The following is a 22,552-nucleotide window of genomic DNA, read 5'->3' on the forward strand; positions in this document are numbered from 1 at the left end:
TTGGAAGCAGTTCCAGATGATGTACAGCAACAGGCCGAAAGGTGATCAAGTAGACAAGGTGGTACGAGTGTGGACTTTCAGAGATCCTTGGGTCTCAGCCTCAGACGTTTTGTTAATGAAAACTCTAAAAAGTCAAGACTATGACGGTGTTCAATCTGTACCATACCCTGGCACAGTTATTTAGATGGAGCAGGAGATCGGATGATCATTGTCCCGTCTGTAGGGAGGCCCCAGTGGATATGGAACATATGTCTAATTCACGTGGGAAGTTACAATTGTTCAGAGGGGAGGTGGAGATCTCTTTAGAAGAAGTGCTTGGTGAAAGGATCGACATTCTCGCCCCGTCCCCCGATGCTAATCGGGGTAGACAGCAGCGTGCAGGAAGAAAGGGTGGCGCTTCACTTTGTTTTTGTTGCAATGGCAGTAGCAAGATTAGCTATAGCAGCTGCTTGGCTCAATACCGGGCCCCTACTGCCCAGCAGTGGTACTCTCGGCTTCTTAATAAGTACAACCCAGAAAAAACACTATATTGGTGGAAGGGTAGGAGAGCTAGGAAGCAGGGTGTGTGGATTTGGGCTCCCCTCGCTGACTGGTTTAGATGACTGGACCGCGCAGTAGCTTACCGGTATACACCGGAGGGTATCACTTGATAAGGGTCAACAGGATATTCAGCACGGTTGATGGCACACGCTCTTTATAAAGGTGGGCGTACTTGGTTCGTCCTGCTATGTGCACAACTTAAGGAGCCCCTGTATGATTGTTTAACTTTGGTAACATTGCTTCTGATGACAGCTTCCTCTTAAGAGTGGATTGGTGGAGGACTAAGTGATCTCAGAGCTTGTGCACTTTGTGAGGCTTGGGTCGCTCTCTCACAGCTCAATGTGGTCTGGTAAGGGCCACTGTTCCGCACCTTAGTAGAATTTTATAATCTGCTGCATATCAGGGTATTATCGATGGGTTGCAGGGATTGTAACTCTACAAAAACCTTAAGTTGGGTTAGGGCACTTGCACTTTCGTCGTGCGGTTCAGTATCTGATTTATTAGGAGTTTGCACCCGCTATGGGCTGTATCGGGTTTTAAGGTGTCCGGCTTAGGCATGAATTGTACGCGCCTTTGTGATCTACCCTTCTATTTAACTCCTGGGGGGGGGGGGGGGTTAATTCGGTTATTCTTCTTCTCCATGGGTGGGGTGTGTACTGTCTATGTTTCTCCACCTCATAGTTCTATTGGGGGGGTGGACAGGTTTACTGTTTTGTGTTGTATTTCTCTTGTGCTGTTTAGAATATGTATTTCGATCAACTATTTGCTCCATAATAACAAATACAAAACAGAACCAATGTATATAGTTCTTTTGCCAAAGTAGCATTTCAACAGACAATGACTGACGACGTTTTCACTTCTATGGGTTTAATAGGAAACAGTTATTGCAGACAGAAATTCTGATTTCAGCACAGTGTCTCCCATCTATGGCATATAGTGTGATGTCTGAATGGACTAGAGCCAAACTAATTCACTGTATAAATTGATGCTGACTCAACAAACAGGCTCGTTGGTCTTCCTGGGATTCGCTTTGAAACATTTATCTTTGTCTTAGTGAATTAGGTAAAAGGATTTCCCACTGAGGCAGACAATCCATTCAGATGTATTTGCTGCAAGAATTGTGATTGGCGGCCAGTAAAGAGTTGGAAGCTGTAGCTAGAGAGCTCTCAACATGGGCCATCTATGACACTAAATCACTCAGGAGTATGAAATGCACTGCTGGGTACACTTGGGCTCCCTCTTTGAAGAAGGCAAGCATCACAATAAACATGTCTGAGCATTTTCGAAGAATAAAGTGAGTGATACAGATTTACTGTAATAGGTCGAATATTGCTTTCGTGTCTGATCCATTATTGCTTTTATATTCTATTTTATTATTTCAGAAACATTGTCGTTCCAGAAAGAAAATCTATAAGAAAATGAAGCACCAAACTCTTGTAATAGTTCATTGCAGGTAAGTAGTGATGTCACCGTGCAAATGTCCTTCCCAGGGAGTGCTTTTCCCAGAGGGAGGGACGCTAGAGAGTGGCAGCCATAAAATTGTTTATGTGCACTGACAGTAGCCTGCAATACACACAATACGTCCAGGAGCCAGAGATTTTGGGTCCCGCACTCCATCTTTCGTTTTATCTTCAGGAGAGCACACTGGGTCTGCAATGATCAGGAACACATTAGGGAACATCAATGCGTAAACTGATGAGGAAGGAAGGCACACAGGAATGTGTTGTATGGGAGCTGGAGCTCAGCAGCTTTGAAAAAGGGAAAAATAATGGCTAAAGGAGAAGGAGCAGGAAAATAGACCTCTGTTAGACCTCCCATCCTTGGCATAGTCTCACCTGTGTTTTTTGCCTCTACTTCCCATGTTTTGACTGTGTGCTGGACTCAGTTTTTGTCACTCTGGGCACTTGACCACTGCTGACAAGTGCTAAGGTGCAAGTGCTCCCAGTATAAATTGTATGTGTCATTGGCTTTTCCACGATTGACAAATTTTATTTACTAGTAAGTCCCCAGTAAAGTGCACTAGAGGTGTCCAGGGCCTGTAAATCAAATGCTACTAGTGGGCCTGCAGCTCTGATTGTGCCACCCACATGAGTAGCCCTGTAAACATGGCTCAGACCTGCCACTGCAGTGTCTGTGTGTGCGGTTTTTAAACTGCCAAATTCTACCTGGCAAAAACCTTCCCTTTTTATACATGTAAGGCACCCCTAAGGTAGGCCCTAGATAGCACCTGGGAAGGGTGCAGTGTATGTTAAAGGTAGGATATGGGCTGGTGTGTTTTTACATGTCCTAACAGTAAAATACTGCCAAATTCGGTTTTCACTTTTGCAAGGACTATCTCTCTCATAGGTTAACATGGGGCTGCCTTTAAATAACTTTTGTGCAGTTTTCTTTTGGGGGTAGATATGGAGTTTTGGGTCTCTGAACCCACAATTGAAAAATACACATTTTAGTAAAGTTGGTTTTTAGATTGTCAGTTTGAAAATACCACTTTTAGAAAGTGGTCATTTTCTTGCTTAACCCATTCTGTGACTCTGCCTGCTTGTGTACTCCCTGTCTGGGTCAGACTGACAGCCTGACAGTTGGGCTGTTTCTGTATCTCCACTACACAGTGACACAAATGGTGCTGGAGTGTAGCCTGCATATCCTAATGGGCCATCTAGGGCAGGCTGGAGGTAGGAGTGGTCACTTACACCTGAAAGGGCTGGGCCTGCCCTCACACAATGCAGTCTCCATCCCCATGGTGTGAGCCAGGCCTGGGCAAGGCAAGATCTTGTCACCAACAGAGACTTTCCTTTGAAGTTGGCAAACTTCAAAGGCAGAAGGGGCATCAGTGGTGGACCAAAAACGTCAGACTTTTAGATTACTTCAGAATTCTGCTAAGGAGAAGAGCTGAGGAGCTGGAGGAGGAGTACTGCCCATCTGCCTGTGACTGTGACTGTGCTTTGTTGGGTTGGCCAGCAGTTGCTGCTTCTGCCTGAAAGGGGACAAAGACTGGATTTTGTGGTATATTCCTGCTTGAGAGGTATCTCCAAGGGCTTGGATTGAGCTTACCTCCTGTTTTGAAGTCTAAGGTACAGCAAAGACTTCACCAACCAGTCTCTGAGTTCACTTGCTGCAGACTCTAGCTTGCCAGGTGTTTCCATTCCAGTTCCTGGGCCCCTTGAAGTGAAATCTGGTCAAATTCCACGTAAAACAACTTCGGACGACTCCGTGCAACTTGGCAAAGGACGCCGCTGCACAAAGCCCGCAACGCCGCATGCACCTGAAGCCATGGATCTCAGTGAACCGCGACGACCCCACGGACAACGCTGGGCTAAGGTCGCCGCAGCTGCCGACATCCCCAAAACTCATGAGATCGGAGTGTATTAGTACAGACGTTCGCGACACCCAACTCCGGCGAAGCGCTTGCCTCTCATCGACGCCTCCATTCCTTTGCCCTGCATTGGATCCAGTGACACTTCGCTCCCCGACTCCGTGGACCTGCTTGTTTCTTCAATTTTGCATAAGGTACTGTACCTGCAGGTCCCTGTGACTATGTGACTGGCGCAAGTGGCATTGCATTATGGGAAACTACTTTGTCACGACGCAGCGATAAAAGCAAATTGCAGCATTTGTGCTTCTAGGCACTATTTTTGTGTTTAATCTTACACTAGTAAAGATTTGACTTTTGCATGTCGGATTTTTATTGTATTGGTCTTGTTTTATTTAGGTAAATATTTACTATTTTTCTAAACCTGCGTGGTGTCCATTTTGTTGTGTTTTCACTGTATTACTGTGTGTGTTGGTACAAATACTTTACACATTGCCTTTGGGATAAGCCTGGCCAAGCTACAAAGTGGTGAGCAGGGGTTATCCAAGTGTGTATCTTTTTACCCCGACTAGAGTGAGGGTCCCTGCTTGGACAGAGCGCAAACTGACTGTCAACCAGAGACCCCATTTCTAGCAACCATCTTACTCTAAAAAAAATAGGTTCAGAAAGGTTACGCTATACCAAGTAGCTCAGCTCCATTAAAGACTTCCCCTCACAAGAGGTAATCTGCAGAGAATAAATTTGAATTCCAACAAGACTTAAAATGACAGATTACCTTGTCTTGAAGAGTATGTGCTTGGATCACAGAAGAGAAGCCCATGGCCCCTGGGCATGGTCAGACTATGCCAGGAGATATTTAGAACAAGGATACTAGAAAAGGCAGTGGCAGAAAGTACCCCACGATTTGATAGAAAGAGCTGCAAGTCCATCCCAGAAAACACTGGGCTAGGGATCCTGGGCCTACAGGGCAGTCACAAGCAATACAAAGGGATACAACATTAGTACACCCAATAAATTCAGTGAAAAACGGTGCTGCTAAGCCTTGGCATATTAGGAGTATCCTTCCCATTATGAAGCCCATCTCTTGACTGGCACTAGCATGATGGTACTTCTACTCAAGCCAAGGGCAACGCGGGCATGATCAGGCCCACATATAGCATAATGCAGCTATTACCTGAAATATTTTGAGCACTTTTGGCATTAAGGCCATCTTGGCAAACTAGTGTGTCTCGAAAAGAAGGCTGTCCATCTGTGGCATATGCTGTCTCATGAACTACTGTTACCACTGCAGGTGAGCGTAAGGGTGTCTTCCTGGTGAGCGCTCTCTCAACTTTTCACCTGCCCATTCCATTCTGCATCGTTGGGGGTCTAGCATCTTAAGGGAACTCCCGGGATACTGTACCACACTTTTCAGAACTCAAAGACACCCGTTGTGTTACTTTGATGGTAGGAGGTACACTACTCAACATTGGGTTTGCTTTGTGTCCTCTGGCTTTCAAGTATTTTTGAGCATGAGGGTCTCAAAAAAGAAAAGGTTCACAACTTAGTATCAACGTATCTCATGAACATTACTAACAATTTTACTGTGTTGTACACTGTACATTACAATCAGCGATTGCCGACAATGTATGTCTGCAAACTTCGTTGAATCCATCCAACATAACGATATTGCTACGGTAATGTGTTTCCGCATGCAAGATTGTGATCATCTAGTGATCACAATTAACACCACAACATTAAAAGTCAGAGATTCACATGTAATCAATGTATTCTATTGCACTACAATTTCCGTTGAGTATTGCGTTTTGTTCTATTGTGTACTTTCAATTATTTGGATTCCAATTATACTATAATTATATTCATATATTTTAGAGATATTTTTGAAAGTGCTGAGTTTCCACATTTCTGACTGGAAACACATCTGACAAATCCTCGCAGGGAGCGTGAACACCTTAAAACTCCCCCTTACTATGCTGTGCGCTGGACTGGGTTGGCACATTATTAAAGTATTCATATAGTCTGTGAGCGTCCCTTCTCGATCCATGGCTTTTTCCCTTAAACTATGTGAAACGCTCTATAAAATGCACCATTTAACCTTATACACATTTTTCATCGCAGGAGAAAAGTTAACTTGTGGCCCTGAAGAACTTTAATTCACCTCCTTAGCACAATCCGGACAGGTATTTCTGTACTGCCATCGTCAACTTTTACCAGAACGTCATTGCTTAGTCACCCCTCTAGGTCTCAAAAGTATGAATATTCCCCAGCCACAGCTAAGCATGATGCCACTGCCAGAGCATTTGCCCTCCCCTATCTCCTTCCCCAGCAGCCTGCCACATGGCAACATCTACACTACACACAGTGTGATCATGCAATAAATAAACAAAATACCTTTGCCAGTCTTGCCCTCTTGATCAGATCATTTAGCTTCCTCAATGCTGCATTGCGTGGCAGGCTCTGGATGTCCCTGAACAGATCCTGCTCTTCAGCCTCAAACAGTTTTCGGTTATCAGGGATGAGTAGAGGGTGGGACCAGAAGGAGCCGATATAAACCCGTATCACTTCAGGGGTGTTGACGATTTTCCCCAAGGACCACATTAGGGCACCATACACTCTCATCAGCTGCTGGGTCTCGATCTGGTCAGCTTTGTTCAGGACCACCCTCATCTTGTCCTCGTGGTTCTTGAGGGCTTTAATGACCTCAGAAAACTCATCCGAAATGTCCAGCTTGTGGGCATCGAAGAGAAGTATAATGCGATCCACCCTCTCAGCAAACCATTCTAAGACAGCAGCAAAGTCGTAACCTGGTGAAAGAAACAAAAAAGACACAGGCGAATGTTACGGGTAATTTCTTGCCAAGTACATCAGTTGTTCCATTAGTAATTGCATACACAACAGAGGAGTAAGGGTTACACGTGGGCAGTATTGCAATATGTCAAACTGTCCTACTCAAAATAATAGCGGGGCAGGGGTCATGCAAGGATTTACCTACTTTCAGAAAAGTGGGAGTGATTAACTACTTTTGTAACATACACTTCCTCTGAGTAATTTAACCAGGTTCAATTGATGTGCATCAATACGATTTACAGAATGAAGGAGGAATGGTGTAGAATGTTCAAACACTTTGCGTGTTCAGAACGCAAAGAAGAAGAACTTGGCTACAGGTCCCAGGAGCTTGCCCATGACCAAGGATGCTGAAGTGCATTCTTTTATAAGTTTTCTCGCCACAGATCTCTTCTCGCTGCCTTTGTAACTGAAGGAAAAATGACTAGCTACTTTGTCAAGCGGTTTGTGATAAAGTCAATTTTCCCTACAAACACAATACTTGAGTTTCTAAATGAAGTGAGACTTCTGATATTAGTTTAAAACAAAAGAAAAAAAACAATTGCTTTTATTAATTTAGTTTTAATTAATTTGATAAAGTTCATTCTTTTTGTTGATCAAGCTAATGCTGCTCTTCTGTGGATTACTCATTTTAGTAGGTGAAAATACTCTTAGTAAACTTTGTTTTGTGAATCAGTACCATTATGATTTTCTTTACAGATAAGACTTTTTAGAAGAACTTTTATAGAAATACAAATGAAATTATATTTTCGTTTTAAAGGAAATTGGATTGAACACATTATCAATGTGTAAACAGAAGGCCGCTTCATGATCCTAAATGATTCATATTTTGTATATAAGCCTGCTCTATTTCAGCCTTGTTTTTTGAGAGTTAATTACTTTTAGTTTTATTTCTAGTCTATTGCCTTCTCACCACCTACTTGCCCTTTCCTCAGAACTACTTTCTCAGGTCTAGTGATAAAGGGGATGAAATAAACAGTTAGAAATGCAGGTTAATTACCACCCGTCATCTGCCATTAAGTAAAACATATAAGATGAGACATTAAATATTTATACCGTTAAATCCCAGCATGCACTGTTCCAAAATGTATTTTCACCCAAAATACAAATATCAGCTCTCTCTAATAATGTCTGCATACTGCCTTCCAGAAATATCCATGCGTTTCCACAGCCATCAACTCCAGTTCCTTACTCCATTTGTGCTTTGCCTCTATGCCAGAAGCTGGCAGAAGATGGTTGGGGTAGGGCCTGCAAAAAATGGCATCTCTGGATACATCTTCTATGGTACTTCCATTTGGTATGATTAGCGATCACTTACAAATGCCATTTTTGGTCACTTTTGTATGTGGCTAGTAGGCCATGGCCAATCCAACTGATGGGCAGGCCTGCTAAAACTCACAGCACCTCCATGCAGGCATTATAAAAGGTATGGGCACTGGTGATGGCAAGAGGGACAGATGAGGCAGGGAGGTGGTCAAGACGACACCCTCTTCCAAGTGTGGAGAAAAAAGTTAGCCATGACTGTTGACAGAAGCATAAACATGGGACGGTAGTGGGTAGGCAGATGCCAGTGTGTGAGTGTGTGTGAGTGTGTGTGAGTGTGAGTGTGTGTGTGCGTGTGCCAAAATATAATCTTATAAGCACAACCTAAAAAAAAACATCAGCACAGGTACAACAGGTATGTCGTCGAAGGGTAAATGAGCAGGAAAGGAGTATGTGGCAGGTGTAATGAGGTATACTTTGGCCATGTCCTGTGAATAGAAGTTGGTAGTAGCGCTGTGGTCTGTAGCACCAAAGGGGAAGTGGGAAATAGTACAGACCAAGATCAAAGAGGGAGGAAGGAAGGAATAAAAGGCCTTGGCAGGCATCTAATATAAAAGGCCCTGAAGGTTGATGAGATGTGATTTTTTTTAAAAAATTTTTTTAGGTATAACTTGAACAGCGCAGTTGTCAGGGGACCTATTATTATTTTAAAGAGCAGTTTGAAGTATCATTCTTTCTTCTAAGCAGTGACTGCATTTTAATAAATTAGAGATTTTACATTTGCGGAACACATGGAATAATGACGTTATAAAGATTTCTATATTTTTTTCTTTATTTGCTAGTTCCACTTCTGTCATGTAATTTTCTCTTGAAAGAGACATGCTCGAGTAGAAATGCGCCCCACTGCAACAAAGGGGCATTTTCTGCTCCAATGAGTCTCCCAGAGGAATCTTGCATTCCTTTTTAGAGACTCCGATTTAGACAGCATGCATGCGCTGTCTAGCAAGAGACATAGGGCCTGATTACAACTTTGGAGGAGGTGTTAATCCGTCCCAAAAGTGACGGTAAAGTGACGGATATACCACCAGCCGTATTACGAGTTCCATAGGATATAATGGACTCGTAATACGGCTGGTGGTATATCCGTCACTTTAGGGACGGATTAACACCTCCTCCAAAGTTGTAATCAGGCCCATAGTGTATCTACTTTATGGGGTAACAGCCAGTCCACAGGCTTCCCATTTACTGGCACCTTCATTTTGCGTTGTCCCCATTTGTCGAGGGCATACATGCATCATGCCTCTCTATTGTTTAGCCCTCCCCGAGAGCACTAGCCAACTGCTGTTAGCATATGCAGCGGCCATTTTTAATGCATGGTTTAGGGACTACTTTTTAAATTTTTTGCAAATGGGTGACACATGTTGAGTGTTCGTGTTTTATTAGCGCCGTTTCGGCGTACTCCTGAAGGTACTTTTGTTCGGCGCTTGCCACCACTCCAACTGTTGAGTAAACTGTGATGTTCTGCTTTTGGGTCATGTGTGTGCGCTTCGCCCTCCTTCACAAAAATAGTCAATCTAATTATTTATTTGAGGCTGATTAAGGCTTTTGAAAGCTTATGCGTTTTTTCAACATTTTAAGATGGTCACACTGACATAAACCTCAATAAAACTCATGCATCAACCTTATTACTTTTTAGCACACAGGTTAAAACCGAGGACGCTTTGTTCTCTAAGCAGCTCTCTCTGCCGGTAACATGCCAGACTAGAAGCAACGTCGTTGCCAACAGATATCTAAAACTAGTTCGGTCCGTACAAAAGTACTTCTGTAGACAACCTAGTTGCTGCCTCTATGGCCACTGCATTTGTGTACGGCTCTGAGCCGTTTTTATTAATAAACACTAATGCATTAACATTGCCAACGCCTATAAGCTCTCAGATTGCTGCGACATTTTGGCTTTGCCAATGCTTGTTTACATGAGTTATGTCTCTCTGCATTAAACTTTTAGTGAATATACTAGCCAAGTGCAGCTTGGAGATAAGAGTAACTTTGCATACTTTTTGTGAAAATTACATGTATTAGGCAAGGGTCAAATTTTCAATTTTGCCCAGTTTCTAGTGGTAATCGTGTACTGTGTGTTTATTGCCTTTTTGCTTCTGGAACCAGTTAGGACATGGACGATCAGCTTTGCTACAGTGCAAGTTCGAATGGCCTAGCCACTAAACAAGGGGGTGGAGGGCCTCGATCTGGGAGCATTGAAAGAGCCAGAATCTAGGCATTTCGATCTAATTTAGTACAACTAGGGTGGGTTCAGTGCTACAGACCTTTAGGGGGCTCTCAAGCTCCACTTGGATTATTTGCATAGTTGGCCTTCTCCAATTTACCATCAATACACGAGTTGCCTTTCGCGTAGCTTTGGTCGCAGTCTGCTCACACACTACCTCTGCAATCAAGGCCTGCCATGCACTGGACACAAAACACTCTCCTTCAGTACTGAATATCTGGAATGACTTATCCCACACACACCCCACCTTCGTCCCTCCCGAGTTCTAGGTCCATCATACCGACCTCTGCCTCATCACTTAAAAGAGAAAATTGCATTTTGTGGCAAGCAACTGTAACATGAATGTTACTTATCAAGATTTATTTGAAATAAGCAGGACCTTTATATCAAAATGTCATGATTTGCCCAACCTCCATGCAGTGCAAGAACACTATGAGCTATTACTCCCAGTACAGATAAAATGCACGCGCGTTGGCACCAGCCCTAGGTATTGACTCAGCACTAGAAACGGCTCTACAGCCGTGAGTCACACGACTCCCATTTCCCTTGGAAGCCGGCAACTAAGGCATGCAGCCGGGTAAGGGCGTTCCCAATCTGTATAAATGTGAAAATCTGCAGAAATATTTAAACAGTTCTGTAGCAGAGGAGGCAAAATCTACAAAAGCAATGTTTAAAAATAAGAACTTTTTTTTATATCACCGTCAAAAATGTATTGAAAAGGAGGTCTGGCTGCATTTATTTTCAGTAATCCTGAATGTTAAGAAAAGATGCTAATTCAAATATGGACGGTATCTGTTCTGCCGGCGCACACATTTCAGCTCAAATTTGGGAGCCGCGGGTTACTGTCGCATGAAAACCTACTACACGTTTATTTCTTTTAACTCATCAACAATTAAACACAAACAAACGCAGATATGCAAGATAAATTAAAAGAACACAAATAGAACTTAAAATGCAGTGGCTTAAATTCTCATGTGCTCGGAACAAACAAAACAAAAAAGCAAGTAAAAACAAATTTGCACAACACAAACATCTTGGTACCGTATCGTGCATAGCCTACACACAAGGTAAGACCATTTTAGCCCTAAAGGCCTAAAGTTTAACATATGCTTTTCACAGTAAATGTCAGCTCTACTGACCCTGGCATTTTTTTTTTTTTTTTAATAAAAAGATCAGACCTGTAGCATCTGACATAATTGAACGAAGTCAGACCTAGAGATTGCAGATAAACATAGGCAACTCAAGCTCTCTACTGAGCATAAGATTTCCCACATAGCAATCATCAAGGTTAGTCCCACAACAACATTTTTTAATTACAGTTAGGAAAACAATATAAAACCCCCTCTAGGCAGTCTTAGCAGGGATTACCGCAGTGAGAATCAGCTACCGTCGCAGACGATTCGCACTGCGGTAACAAACACCAAAAGGGGGTGAAATTCAATGTAATAAAAATACCTTTCTAAAGCCTTTAAGACAGTGTTACAACATTCCACCCTTAAAGGTTTGTTTTTTCAGAATAAATAAATTCTCTCGTTTCCATTTGTTCTAACTTTACATGATAAACGGATCAGACTTTTAGCACTGGACAAAAAAACTTTGACCAGTGAACCAATCAGAAATGAAGCCCCAGAATTGGCTTGTCACTATAACAAATTAAGGCCTAATGTACTGAGCGCAGGCTTTCCTGTGAGGCATCCACTCATAAAATTACAAACCTGTGGAAAACAACATTTGGCAAAATATACAACCCCTTTTAAGCTGGCCTACCAAGGATAGTCACAGTGCTAACCCCTGGGGTTTGTCAGCCGGTGTAGTCGACTACAGCATAACGTGAGGTTCCAAGAGCTAAAATACCAGTCTATGTCAGCGTAATAATAAACCCTTGAAGGACTATTGCCTTTAACATAACCTTTTCACAATAAAAAAGTCACGGCTACTGCTTTTTTCGTAACATTTCATATTAACAGATCAAACTTTCAGTGGCATGTCATAAAACACAATTACATTGGCAAAAAATATACAATGTTAATACAGATTATCACAGTGGAAATTGTTTTGCCCCAGGGTTTGTCAGAGGAAGAGGCCAGCAGCAAAAACCCTGCCTCAAACAGTAGTGTGTGAGATTCCAGGTGAAAAAAAAAACAAAAAAAAAAACTGCTTAGAGGTCTTAGCACAGTGTAGCAATTCACTCTTAAGCCCTTTAACATTTACTGTGAAAAGGCTACAAGCCCTTCCTCCAACATTTCATAATAAACAGATCAAACTCGGTTATGGTTTTTTCACCATAACCAATTCAGGCATACTGCTCTGAGCATACACGTCACGCAAAGAAACAAGCATTTCCAATGCAATAGGTCTTGTGCTTGCTCGAGTTAGAGCTATTAGCGTTGTAAATTGCTAACTTTCTTGCCACACAAACTGAAAATAAAAAGTAAAACAGTTGACATAAGCGAGCCGATTCAAAGCACCCCCGTGAGTGTGAAGGCTAGAGACAAAAGGAAAAGAAGTTTGCTCGCAGTCAAAGTTATCAGCAATCGTACAATTTTCCATGTAACGGGGTCGATGGCCTAGGTGGTAACAAAACTGCCCTAAGGAGGGACAAACGTACAGCAGCTAGTAACTAAAACAAAGATTTTATGAAAAGCAAGCCCATAAACAAGTGATCGTGATAGGCGTGTGTTGGGCGTGGTTAAAAGTACATACCAACACGTCGGTAAAGCAGCGCTTGCGCGCTGCAATGCTCGGCCTAAAAAGCACAACACAAACGTCTACCTTCTGCCCAATCACAGCTTGTAGAGACAAAGATCAAAAGGTCAACAGCGGGGCTGTGCACAGCTTCCCTTTTTAGCCCCCGCTCGCAGTACGGCTTCCTAAAGTTCTTTCTGTTGATCACAGAAGGTTCACAACAGCGGTGCTGTCCAGCTAGACTCAGTGTAAGAGTCCCTCAGTCCCCGCCAGCGGAGATGCCAGTCTAGTTAACAGCTGCCAGTTCGGTTCCACCTCTTTGGCCCAGTCCTGCCTCCACCCTTTCCAATATTTCTACACGTTTTATCCTTGTCTAGACATTCAGGCAGAAATAGAATACTTATAGGCGATCTCTAGAATTGTAGGAACCCGTGGATAATTTGCAAAATGTCCACAGTTTGCAGGCATCTACAATATTACACGTGTGCACCGACGCCAGCTGTTAAACTTTGCCCTCCCTTTCATAAGGAGGCAGCAGCTGGCTGGCACTAGCTCTGCCTGCACACAACAGGCGCCCCAGAATGACTGAGCACTTTATCCGCAAGGGGAAAGTGCATGTTTGCGATTAGGAAACAGAAATACGAACTGCATGCATGTGTGTGTGTGTAAGCCCTCAGGGGCCCAGTACAATCTGGTGGGTTTCCCCCCACTACCACCCCCACCAAGGAAGTACTGATACCAGAGTGATTCTGGTACATCTCTTTGGTGTGGGGCAGGAAATAATCCCCTGTTCCGGGATTCTGTGGTACAAGGACAAGTGAATCGGCGTGTCTGCACTAACAAGAAGCGAGAGCCAGTATTTACGCATGTTCCTGCCAGGCAGGCCTGCTTGTAACCAGACTCCAGAAACCAGGATGTGAAGGGAAAAAGGAAGGAAATGCTATTTTGACAGCACTAACTGCAAGCAGAGTGTTTTTCTCATTTACGTTACACATATTCCCACTTACTTTGCATGTGACGTCACACATTTAAGTATTATTATATACCATTACACATATTTACAATGTCAGTTACTGGGAGATTAACAGAGTTGGTTTCATCCGTAGTCAAAGTTAGAATATCGGCCAGCCCTCCAGGTACTGATATCAGCAATGTAACCACTAAACCACAAATACCCCATTTTAAATAACCTTTTCACTTTACCCTTGGCCACAAACTGCCACAGGGCCTTGGCCGGTAAAAGTTGTAACTAGCCGATACAGAAATTCCAAGGGGATGATATTTTTGCATGTGGTACTACCACACGCAAGAACACCACAGCTGGTTCCAATGACAAATCCTCCAGGTGAAAGCTGAAAGAATTTGTCCCCACAAGATGGCACAGAATTTGGTAATCACAAGCCAAAAGCTGTAGAGAAACATTGATTTCAGATGGTATTCCACATTCCTTGGTGTGCATCATAGGTAACTTCAGTTATGAAGTTATCATATTTCGGAGACAAATTCTCTAGGTGTAAATTAAGAGAACTTAACTCCAAAAGAGGGCACAGGATTTGAGAATCGCATGCAAAAAAGCTGTTCAGAAACACCGATTTCTGATGGTATTCCACATTCCAAAGGGTGCTTATTGGTATTCCATGTATGAAGTTCTTTCATTGGGAGTCCCGCGACTCCCAGAATGAAGGCCGTGGTCTAATTGTACCTGCACTGCAGTGTGTTACTCCTATCACCAATTCCCTTTACTAACTGGCTATCATGGCCTCATAGGGCATCTTAATTGTGGTGGAAGCAACAGTGGCTAATTCATACAGGCAACTAGGCAGACACCTAGGATGCAAAGTTAAGGTTACACACACACACGTGTTTGAAGGAAGGGTGCCGACTGCACTGTCCACTAAAAGCACTGGTTGCTAAGCAGCCAGCGTAGGGCCACCTCATTTTCATGTACCAGTTGTCCACGCCCAGGTCCAAGATCAAATGGACTAGGACTTTCATGTATACGTTGGCTTCTGGGGGAAAAAACCCGAATGAATCAGCTTTAATTAGTGGATCTTCGGTAGCCAGCCCGATTACTGGCCTAGCTATATTTGATATTTTCTCTTCTGCTTTTGTCTCGTCTCGCTGGTACCCATCCAAGACTAAGTAATATTCAAATCTATGACCACCGCTCACAGGGGCATTTACTACTACTGGGCAAGTCCTTCGTTCAGCCAGCCAGCATCTTCCTAGGTCCCCAAAACGACAGAAGAGAGGACTTCTTGGTAGCCGCCTCCAAGCGCTATAACACTGCCTGTGGCTCTACGCTCTGAATCTGGTTTCTTAAAACGCAGCAAGTGTCTTAAAACTCGGCTGGTGGTACAGCAGTCTAAAAATATATCTTCTCCCTGCGTCACTGGGCATTACATGGGTCTGACTGACAGTGCTATGGAGGTTTCGAGTCCAAGCGCTTTAAAAGTGATTTCAGAATAAAGTAACACGAAAGACAACAGAGAATGGGCCGAGGAATCCGATCACGTGACCCAGGGACTGAGAGCCAGCACAAGCCACTGGCCGTGACAAAGATTGTGTGCACAGTGTCACCCACACCACAGGGGCATACATTTTAGCATTACTGCGGCGAGGTGTCAAGGACCCCTTAGAACGCGACTTGCAGAGGACACAAGGCCTTGCCTGCGGGGAAGCGGTGAAGTACACGCACGGGCCAGAGACTCACTCGATGACGCCATTCCTAGACTGCTGCAGGTGATTTACTTGTAACAATGGCGACTGGGCGGGAAGTGGGGCGGAGCCGTGTGTGCCAGTCTGTGCACACAGAGCCGCTGGGGCACGTAACTTTGCTTGATGTAAACACAACCTTAAGCTTACAGTTGTTGCATTGTGATAAACCGAAGCGTGTAACCAGGCAGCTATGTCAACAACACTTGTACACAGGAAACACTCTCCAGCAACTAACTAAGTCACTCCACTATTCGACAGGCCTTTATTTTGAGATTACTATGATGCTAAAACCATCCAGAGTGCAAGAGGCGCACACATGGGGAATCTAACACAAAATATATACAACGCAGCTCTTAGTACAAAGTTCCTTGGAAAAAAACAGACAAGCACTGACAAAAACAGCTTTCTTTTTTGTGTGGTGAAAAGTTCTTGATGTTGAGATGGTAACTTTTAGTTGTCAAACTACAGTCCACTATATGTAGAAGACAGAGCAGGTACCCATAAACCTCAGATGGTCAGGGTTTATATACGACAACAAATCCAATTATGTATCACAAAAAGACAAAATATGTACCCAGTTTATAGACAGTGATAATAATGATCTAGTGACGAACAATTTTGTTTGGACATATGTATATACCATTTTGTGGAGGCCCGATTTTTTCACAAGCTTTATATTCAGCTATGAATAATTAGTAGACAAAACACATACAATTGTCAAAAATATATATAAGGTGTACAAAGCAATTTTGTGGTGCTCTGTGACGTGAGTGATCACACAGTGCAAGTGAAAGAAATAACATAATCCTGTGGTCCAAACTGAAACAGCAGTACACATAAAAATGACCAGACTAATTAATTAATTACAAGGAGCATTTATAGAATAATGAATTTTGCTAAATATAAAGCTTCATGCGGGCAGCACAATTCTCAGTCTTTGTGCGGTGTAATGTCAAAGGTGTTTCAACCCAAACAAAGTTCCACAGTCATCATCAGGATGGGAAAGTGTCCCAAACACAAAAAAAAGAACCTGAAAATTGTAAAAATACATTCATCTTATAGAACATCTGACGGGAATTGTTACATATCATGAAGGGTCTCCTGTGTAACAATTTATGATTATTACCCAAACTTCCAGCGTGATCACAATCTATAAAAGATAATTACAGTGGAAGGTTAGGTATAAGCAAAACTAAAGTGCGTGCAAAGGTGATTTGTATTCCTTATGTACATGTCTGATAATTGGTTACGTTTTGTCTACTAGTCTTTATATTCAGATATGTATGAATGTGAAAAAATGATCCTCAGAGTTGCATGTATCTACGTCCAAGAAAAAATGTTTGACATTAGATAAGAATTATCACTATCTATAAACTAGGTAATGATTTTTCTTTTTAGTGATACCAAGTTGGACTTTTGTTGTTCTCCTGTATATTAAGACCAGCAGCAGGGCCAGAGCACTGGACTGGGTGGACAGACTTTGAGAAGGGGGGAGTGGTCATCCAAAGAGCTCCTTTAAGAAGGGTCACTGGAGGACTGTGAATAAAGGGATGATACTAGTGTCAGTGGGCGGACCTGGTGGGGGTGGACAGTGTGAGGAGAATCCTGTGGTAGGCAGAGTCAAGAACTGGCAGCAGCAGGAAAAGCCAGCAGATGATACTGGCGGAAAGCAAGTACCCAAGTAGTGCGAGTAAAGCACAAGAAGAGGCGCTGGTGAGGAGTCTGGCACCGATGGACTGCAATGAGAACTAACACAAACTGACAGGGTGAGAAGCAGGCACTGGTTTGCAGGATAACGAGTTAGCAAAGGTACGAAGTGTAAAAATCTGGCACTTCTGGGCAGCTCGACGAGCTGGCACTAAGTTTGGAGCAGATTATGGTGACTGCACAAGGATGTGGCGCTGGCGAGCAGTACGAGAAGCTGACACTGGTAGATATTTTGAGAAGGTTAAAACAGTGTAAGAAGCTGGCACTCCGGCAAGTGAAGAGTTGTCAATGATGGGCACTGAGGAGCTGACACTCATCACTTACACTTGAGGGCACTGTGTGGGGCTGGTCTTACTGAGCAGTGAGACACTGACAACGGTGGGCAGTGTGAGAAGCTGAAACCCATTACTTACACTTGAGGGCACTGTGGGGGGCTGGTCTTACTGAGCAGTGAGGAGCCGACAGTGGTCGGATGCATGACGTGCAGACACTATCATGACTGTGCAAAGGGCTGGCACTGTTAGAAAACTTGAAGATCTGGCACTCCTGGGATTAACTCGTGTAAAGACACTAGGCCACAGCATTCGCAATGCTGCACCCTCTGTGGTTCATGGAAGCAATGAGGAAGTTGAATTTGCGAATATTTTCTTCTCAGAATATCACTGCACAGATAGGTCGAGGTTAGAGGCACAACCACCTCTGCCTGTCTTCATCTTTCCTGGTCCTACATTCACAAACGCACTTTGCTAGTAAACAAGTGCATCCATAGGGGGAGTGGTGGACGTGTGTGGTTGGCCCTTTTCTTGAAAGTCACAAGAGTGCTAGAGTAAAGCTTTCCTTGCGTGGCATCATTCTCACTGGAGGAGAGGAGGAAGGATGAGAGAGGAAGATGGAGGGCTTAGAAAAAGGGAAGAAGGACAGGATAGTTAGGGCAGCTGGACTGAGGAAGGAGACCTCCGGGGAGGATCTAGGCCAGTGCTTGCCTCATGGAGGAAGAAGGCGGCACAACCAGCTCTGCTCATCCTTTGTGCGTGTATTATCTTTATAACTCTACATTCATGACTTCACTTGACCTTTACAGTTTTGTATTTCATAGCAGTGATATTCATATACCCTTTCCTTAAACTTTGGAAGCTCCAAGCATTTCCGTGTCGGATTGTAATCTCTTCTGCATGATTGGATGTGTGTCAGTTGAGGTGTGCCCTATGAGTGACATTTTTTGGTGGAGTGTGTGGCGTTTGGAGGGGTCGCAGCTGGCATGTCACTGTATTACATGAGGTGAGAAGCAAAACGATATGAGAGTCAGAAGCGCAGTCAGATATAGGGTTTTTTCTAACTGAGGCCAGTTAAATTTAAGGCTTTGGGAACAATTTAGTCCTATTTGGATTTCAGAAAGAATTCTAGGTGTACACAAATCTACATGCTTCTTTATGACAGTTTTAACATTTTAATGTTTGTACGTGGCAGCTCCAGAAATGATACTGATGTTGGTGAATATGTGTTCTAGTGTTTTTTTAACTAAAAATAGAAGTGAGAAATAGATCATGGAGTCATGACTGTTTAGCTACACAAAGTGAATGGAGTCTCAAGTATTTCTAAGCGGGGGTTTGAAGACGCAAGACTTTTAGGTATTTGAAGGACTCATTCACAGGGTGAATTGCTAACGAATGACTAGTACACACTTAGGCATGGTGAGAATCCCTAATCACATCATTAAGCCCCAAAATGCAGCCTTTAATCCATTAATATTGTAAACAATACATTTTAGGTAGGATTTATAAACCATGAAGAAGTATTGACCTTTTTTTAATTTATCATTTGTTAGAGTGCATGCTTTAAAAAGTAAAAATTGTGTTACTTTCTGGATGAATGAAAACGATACAGAGAAGAGCAGAACACCAGAGATGCAGCTCGGACGAGACTAATCAAGAGTTTGAAATTCTAGTGGTTGAATTCACCTTCAGGAAGCCAGGACTGTTTAAAAAGGACTAATGAAGACATGAGAATAACACGTCTTGGTGTCCTTTATATGTATTCTAGACCTTTACTAACATAAGCAGAGGCAATCCTGATTTTGCAAATCAGTCTGTGGTGACCAGGTGATGCATTTTAAAATAATGATTTTAGAACACTGAGCAGTAAAGTGGCTTAGAATATGCATTTGTTCCCTAGACTGTAGGTAGCTCCTGCCCTACATGGCCTTCAGCATGAGATAACGTATACAGGAATTAAACAGCATGAGGAACAAACATTATTTATTTATTAGGGTTATGCGATCATGAGAATATATGCAAAATACCCTATATTACCTGTGTTGGGCTCACAACCAATAGAAAGTATTAAAATGTGGAAAAGCTTAGGTCTAAGATGTCCATAAAGGGGAATTCCTGCAAATATTCCTTTTTGGTTCCCGGACAAGCTTATATATGCACACCTTACAATGCCACCCTCAAGCATTCAGCTCTACGTTTCTTCTTCTTTTTTTTTTTTTTTTTTTAAATAAAAGACCTCATAAAGGGTATAAAACTTTGGTTAGAACATCCTGGGTACAGATTAAAGGGAGCCTCCACACTCAATTCAGGACTTACTGTGGAAAACAGAGAAGGCACTTCTTCAAAGATTAAGTCTGCACCTCTAACTACATGTAATACGAGTTGAATATCCACCTTTACACATGAAGGATTTCCAAAGGTCAGCCCTGCCGTCTTGATGACCTCTAAAGATATATATATATATATATATACATATATATATACACATATACATATACACATACATATACACATACATATATATACACATACATATATATATATATATATATATATATATATATATCCTAAGGAGACTAAGGACTCCAGGATAAATAACAAAAATAACCTTGGTACATAGTGCTCCCGTGTGATTTCCTGTTACCCAGAGGTAACAACTCTACAGTGGGAAGGCAAATAAACACAGGAAGTAAAAGCCTAAAATGGAAATTAAAAATAAATACAAAAATAAACCATGTTAATCAATTTAAACGAAACTGCTATGGAAAATAGCATCCCTAATTTTATATACAGTGTATATTTAAAAAAAAATGGACTAATAGAAGACAAGCATCCATTAAGTGCAGTATTAGAGGAAGTTCTCTAGGTAAACAGGAAATCTATATTTTTATAAAAAGGACATGTGTGCTAACTAGCAGCAGGCAGACTTCCTTCAGGCAGTACAGAGGCGATAAACAGCCTGCTCACACCGTGAAGTTCACACATTCCTTATTCGTTTGGGCTTCACATGCCACACGTTGTATTTTTTTCAAGTGAGATAGTTGTGCGTTTTGGTAATGTATATAAAAAATAAAAATTAAAATCAGACTAAGAAACCGGCTTCACAAACTGACTGAGAACCCTTTCTCAATATAATTTATTAACGGTTACAGCAATTATTGCCCTCGGATTAGGCAGGAGACATGTATTTCCACGCAGCACAAAACGTACTTGGTCTATCCTACCCCATACAAACACAAGTACAACATAAGCAGCATATATTTAATACCTCAACCATCCGCACAAATGCAGCAAAAGGGACCTGAAGCACAGGGAACACTGCCAAGCAGCCCGACATCGTGGGCGACACTTTGCATTCTGGGATTTGTAGTCTTGCATTTCCCATTACACAAATGCACTTAAACATCATTTATTAGCAAGCAAGTGTGACAAACTACATGGGGCAATTGCAGCTAGACACAACCTACTGTTCCTTGCGCAAGGCCAGTAGCAGCACAATTCTCGTGATTCCGATGGGGCTGGTAGACGGATTTACTGGGATCATTGATATTATAAGCAAGTGAGTATCAAACTGTAAGTGTAAATTTTAAGTGTTCCTAAAGTTTTGAATTTTAACCATAATATCCAATCAACTGAAGTATTTTTGGGGGACAGGGGGATGTATGATGTTTTCCATAATGTGGATTCGTCTATGTAGGACAATGCCCCTCTGGTCCGTTTAAATGAAATGTTTGAAAAACCTGAAGCCATGAGAGCACTGCACAGAAGGCATGGTTGCAAGTAAGGTCCTGTGCAAAGTTCCCAGCCTTTTCATTTAAGCAGTACACATGCTCATAGACCTCAGAACACATGGCTTGCATCTGTACCTTCTATCCAATACCCATGCTCACATACATGAAGGATCTGTGTGAAGCTCTGGATCTGTAGGGCAACACGTGTAGTCATACCAAGCAAAAAGCAGCTGCAAGGCATGGCCTTGGTGCAAATTTTGTACTGGACTAGGTTTTGGTTTTGCCCTTGAGCTCTACATCCAAGGGTATATGGCACGCCGGAGAAGAGTGAATGGGGCATGGTCTCATGCACGTAGGCCCACTTCACACAAGGGTGTAGAGCATATATCGCAAGGCTGTACCTGGGGGTCTGTGCGACTCCATGACCGGCCCACAGGCGTCCGCCCGACTGTTGGGAACGACTCAGTCAAGACGCGGTGATAAACACAATAGCTCCAACTGGGGCTAAATGCTTTACTAAGATTTAATCTTTGAAAATGCGTATCTTTACTGGTGTAGGTTGGATTTTTGTTGTTTTGGTCTTGTTTTACTCTGATAAATATTGGCTATTTTTCTGAACTGGTGTGGAGAACTTGTGTAGTGCCTTGGTGCAGTAGCACAATGGATGGAAGGAAACTATTTGAGATCAAACCCTTAGTGACTGTTTGGGTGGTTCGTAGATATTTTGCATCACTGTGCCTTTCCAACAGAGACTGTACAAATCGTATAGTTTTGTCTGGCTACCTAAACTGCGAAAGAATGCTCAAAGTTTTAAAATCGTGTTTGTTCCGCCATAGAGTGTAAAGTTAAATTGTGTCCTTTCACCAGGAAAGTATGCATCATACGATCCTTCATGTAGCAATGGACTCCGATCAACTATGCATATGCACTCCATACAGTTTTATTATAATAAACTACTCATCATCTTCTTCTGGTACAAAAGACAGGAGCTCATCTTTACTCAATCTGCCACATAGGACACTGATTTTTGGGCACTTTTTAGTTCCTGCAGTGGCTTCCAGTGAATAAGTGGGTTATGTTCAAAAGCCTCTGCATCCGTTTTAAAGCACTCCACGATCAAAGTCTTCATTCTATTGTCCAACTACTTTTCTGATATTTGCCATCATGTTCTTTTTGCTCATCAATGGTCTAATAGGTGGAC

The 22,552-nt window shown here is 42.6% G+C and overlaps 1 protein-coding gene across 1 annotated transcript in view; it reads right to left on the reverse strand.

Moving 5' to 3' along the window:
* The window catches only part of EHD3 (EH domain containing 3), a 191,159-nt gene that overhangs the window by 16,138 nt on the left and 152,469 nt on the right, over positions 1 to 22,552 (reverse strand). The window contains exon 4 of the mRNA XM_069233807.1: positions 6,242 to 6,654. Coding sequence (XP_069089908.1) covers positions 6,242 to 6,654 — 413 coding nt within the window. The remainder of the gene's footprint in view (positions 1 to 6,241; positions 6,655 to 22,552) is intronic.

Source organism: Pleurodeles waltl, chromosome 5, assembly GCF_031143425.1.
Source record: "Pleurodeles waltl isolate 20211129_DDA chromosome 5, aPleWal1.hap1.20221129, whole genome shotgun sequence".
Classification (NCBI taxonomy): domain Eukaryota; kingdom Metazoa; phylum Chordata; class Amphibia; order Caudata; family Salamandridae; genus Pleurodeles; species Pleurodeles waltl.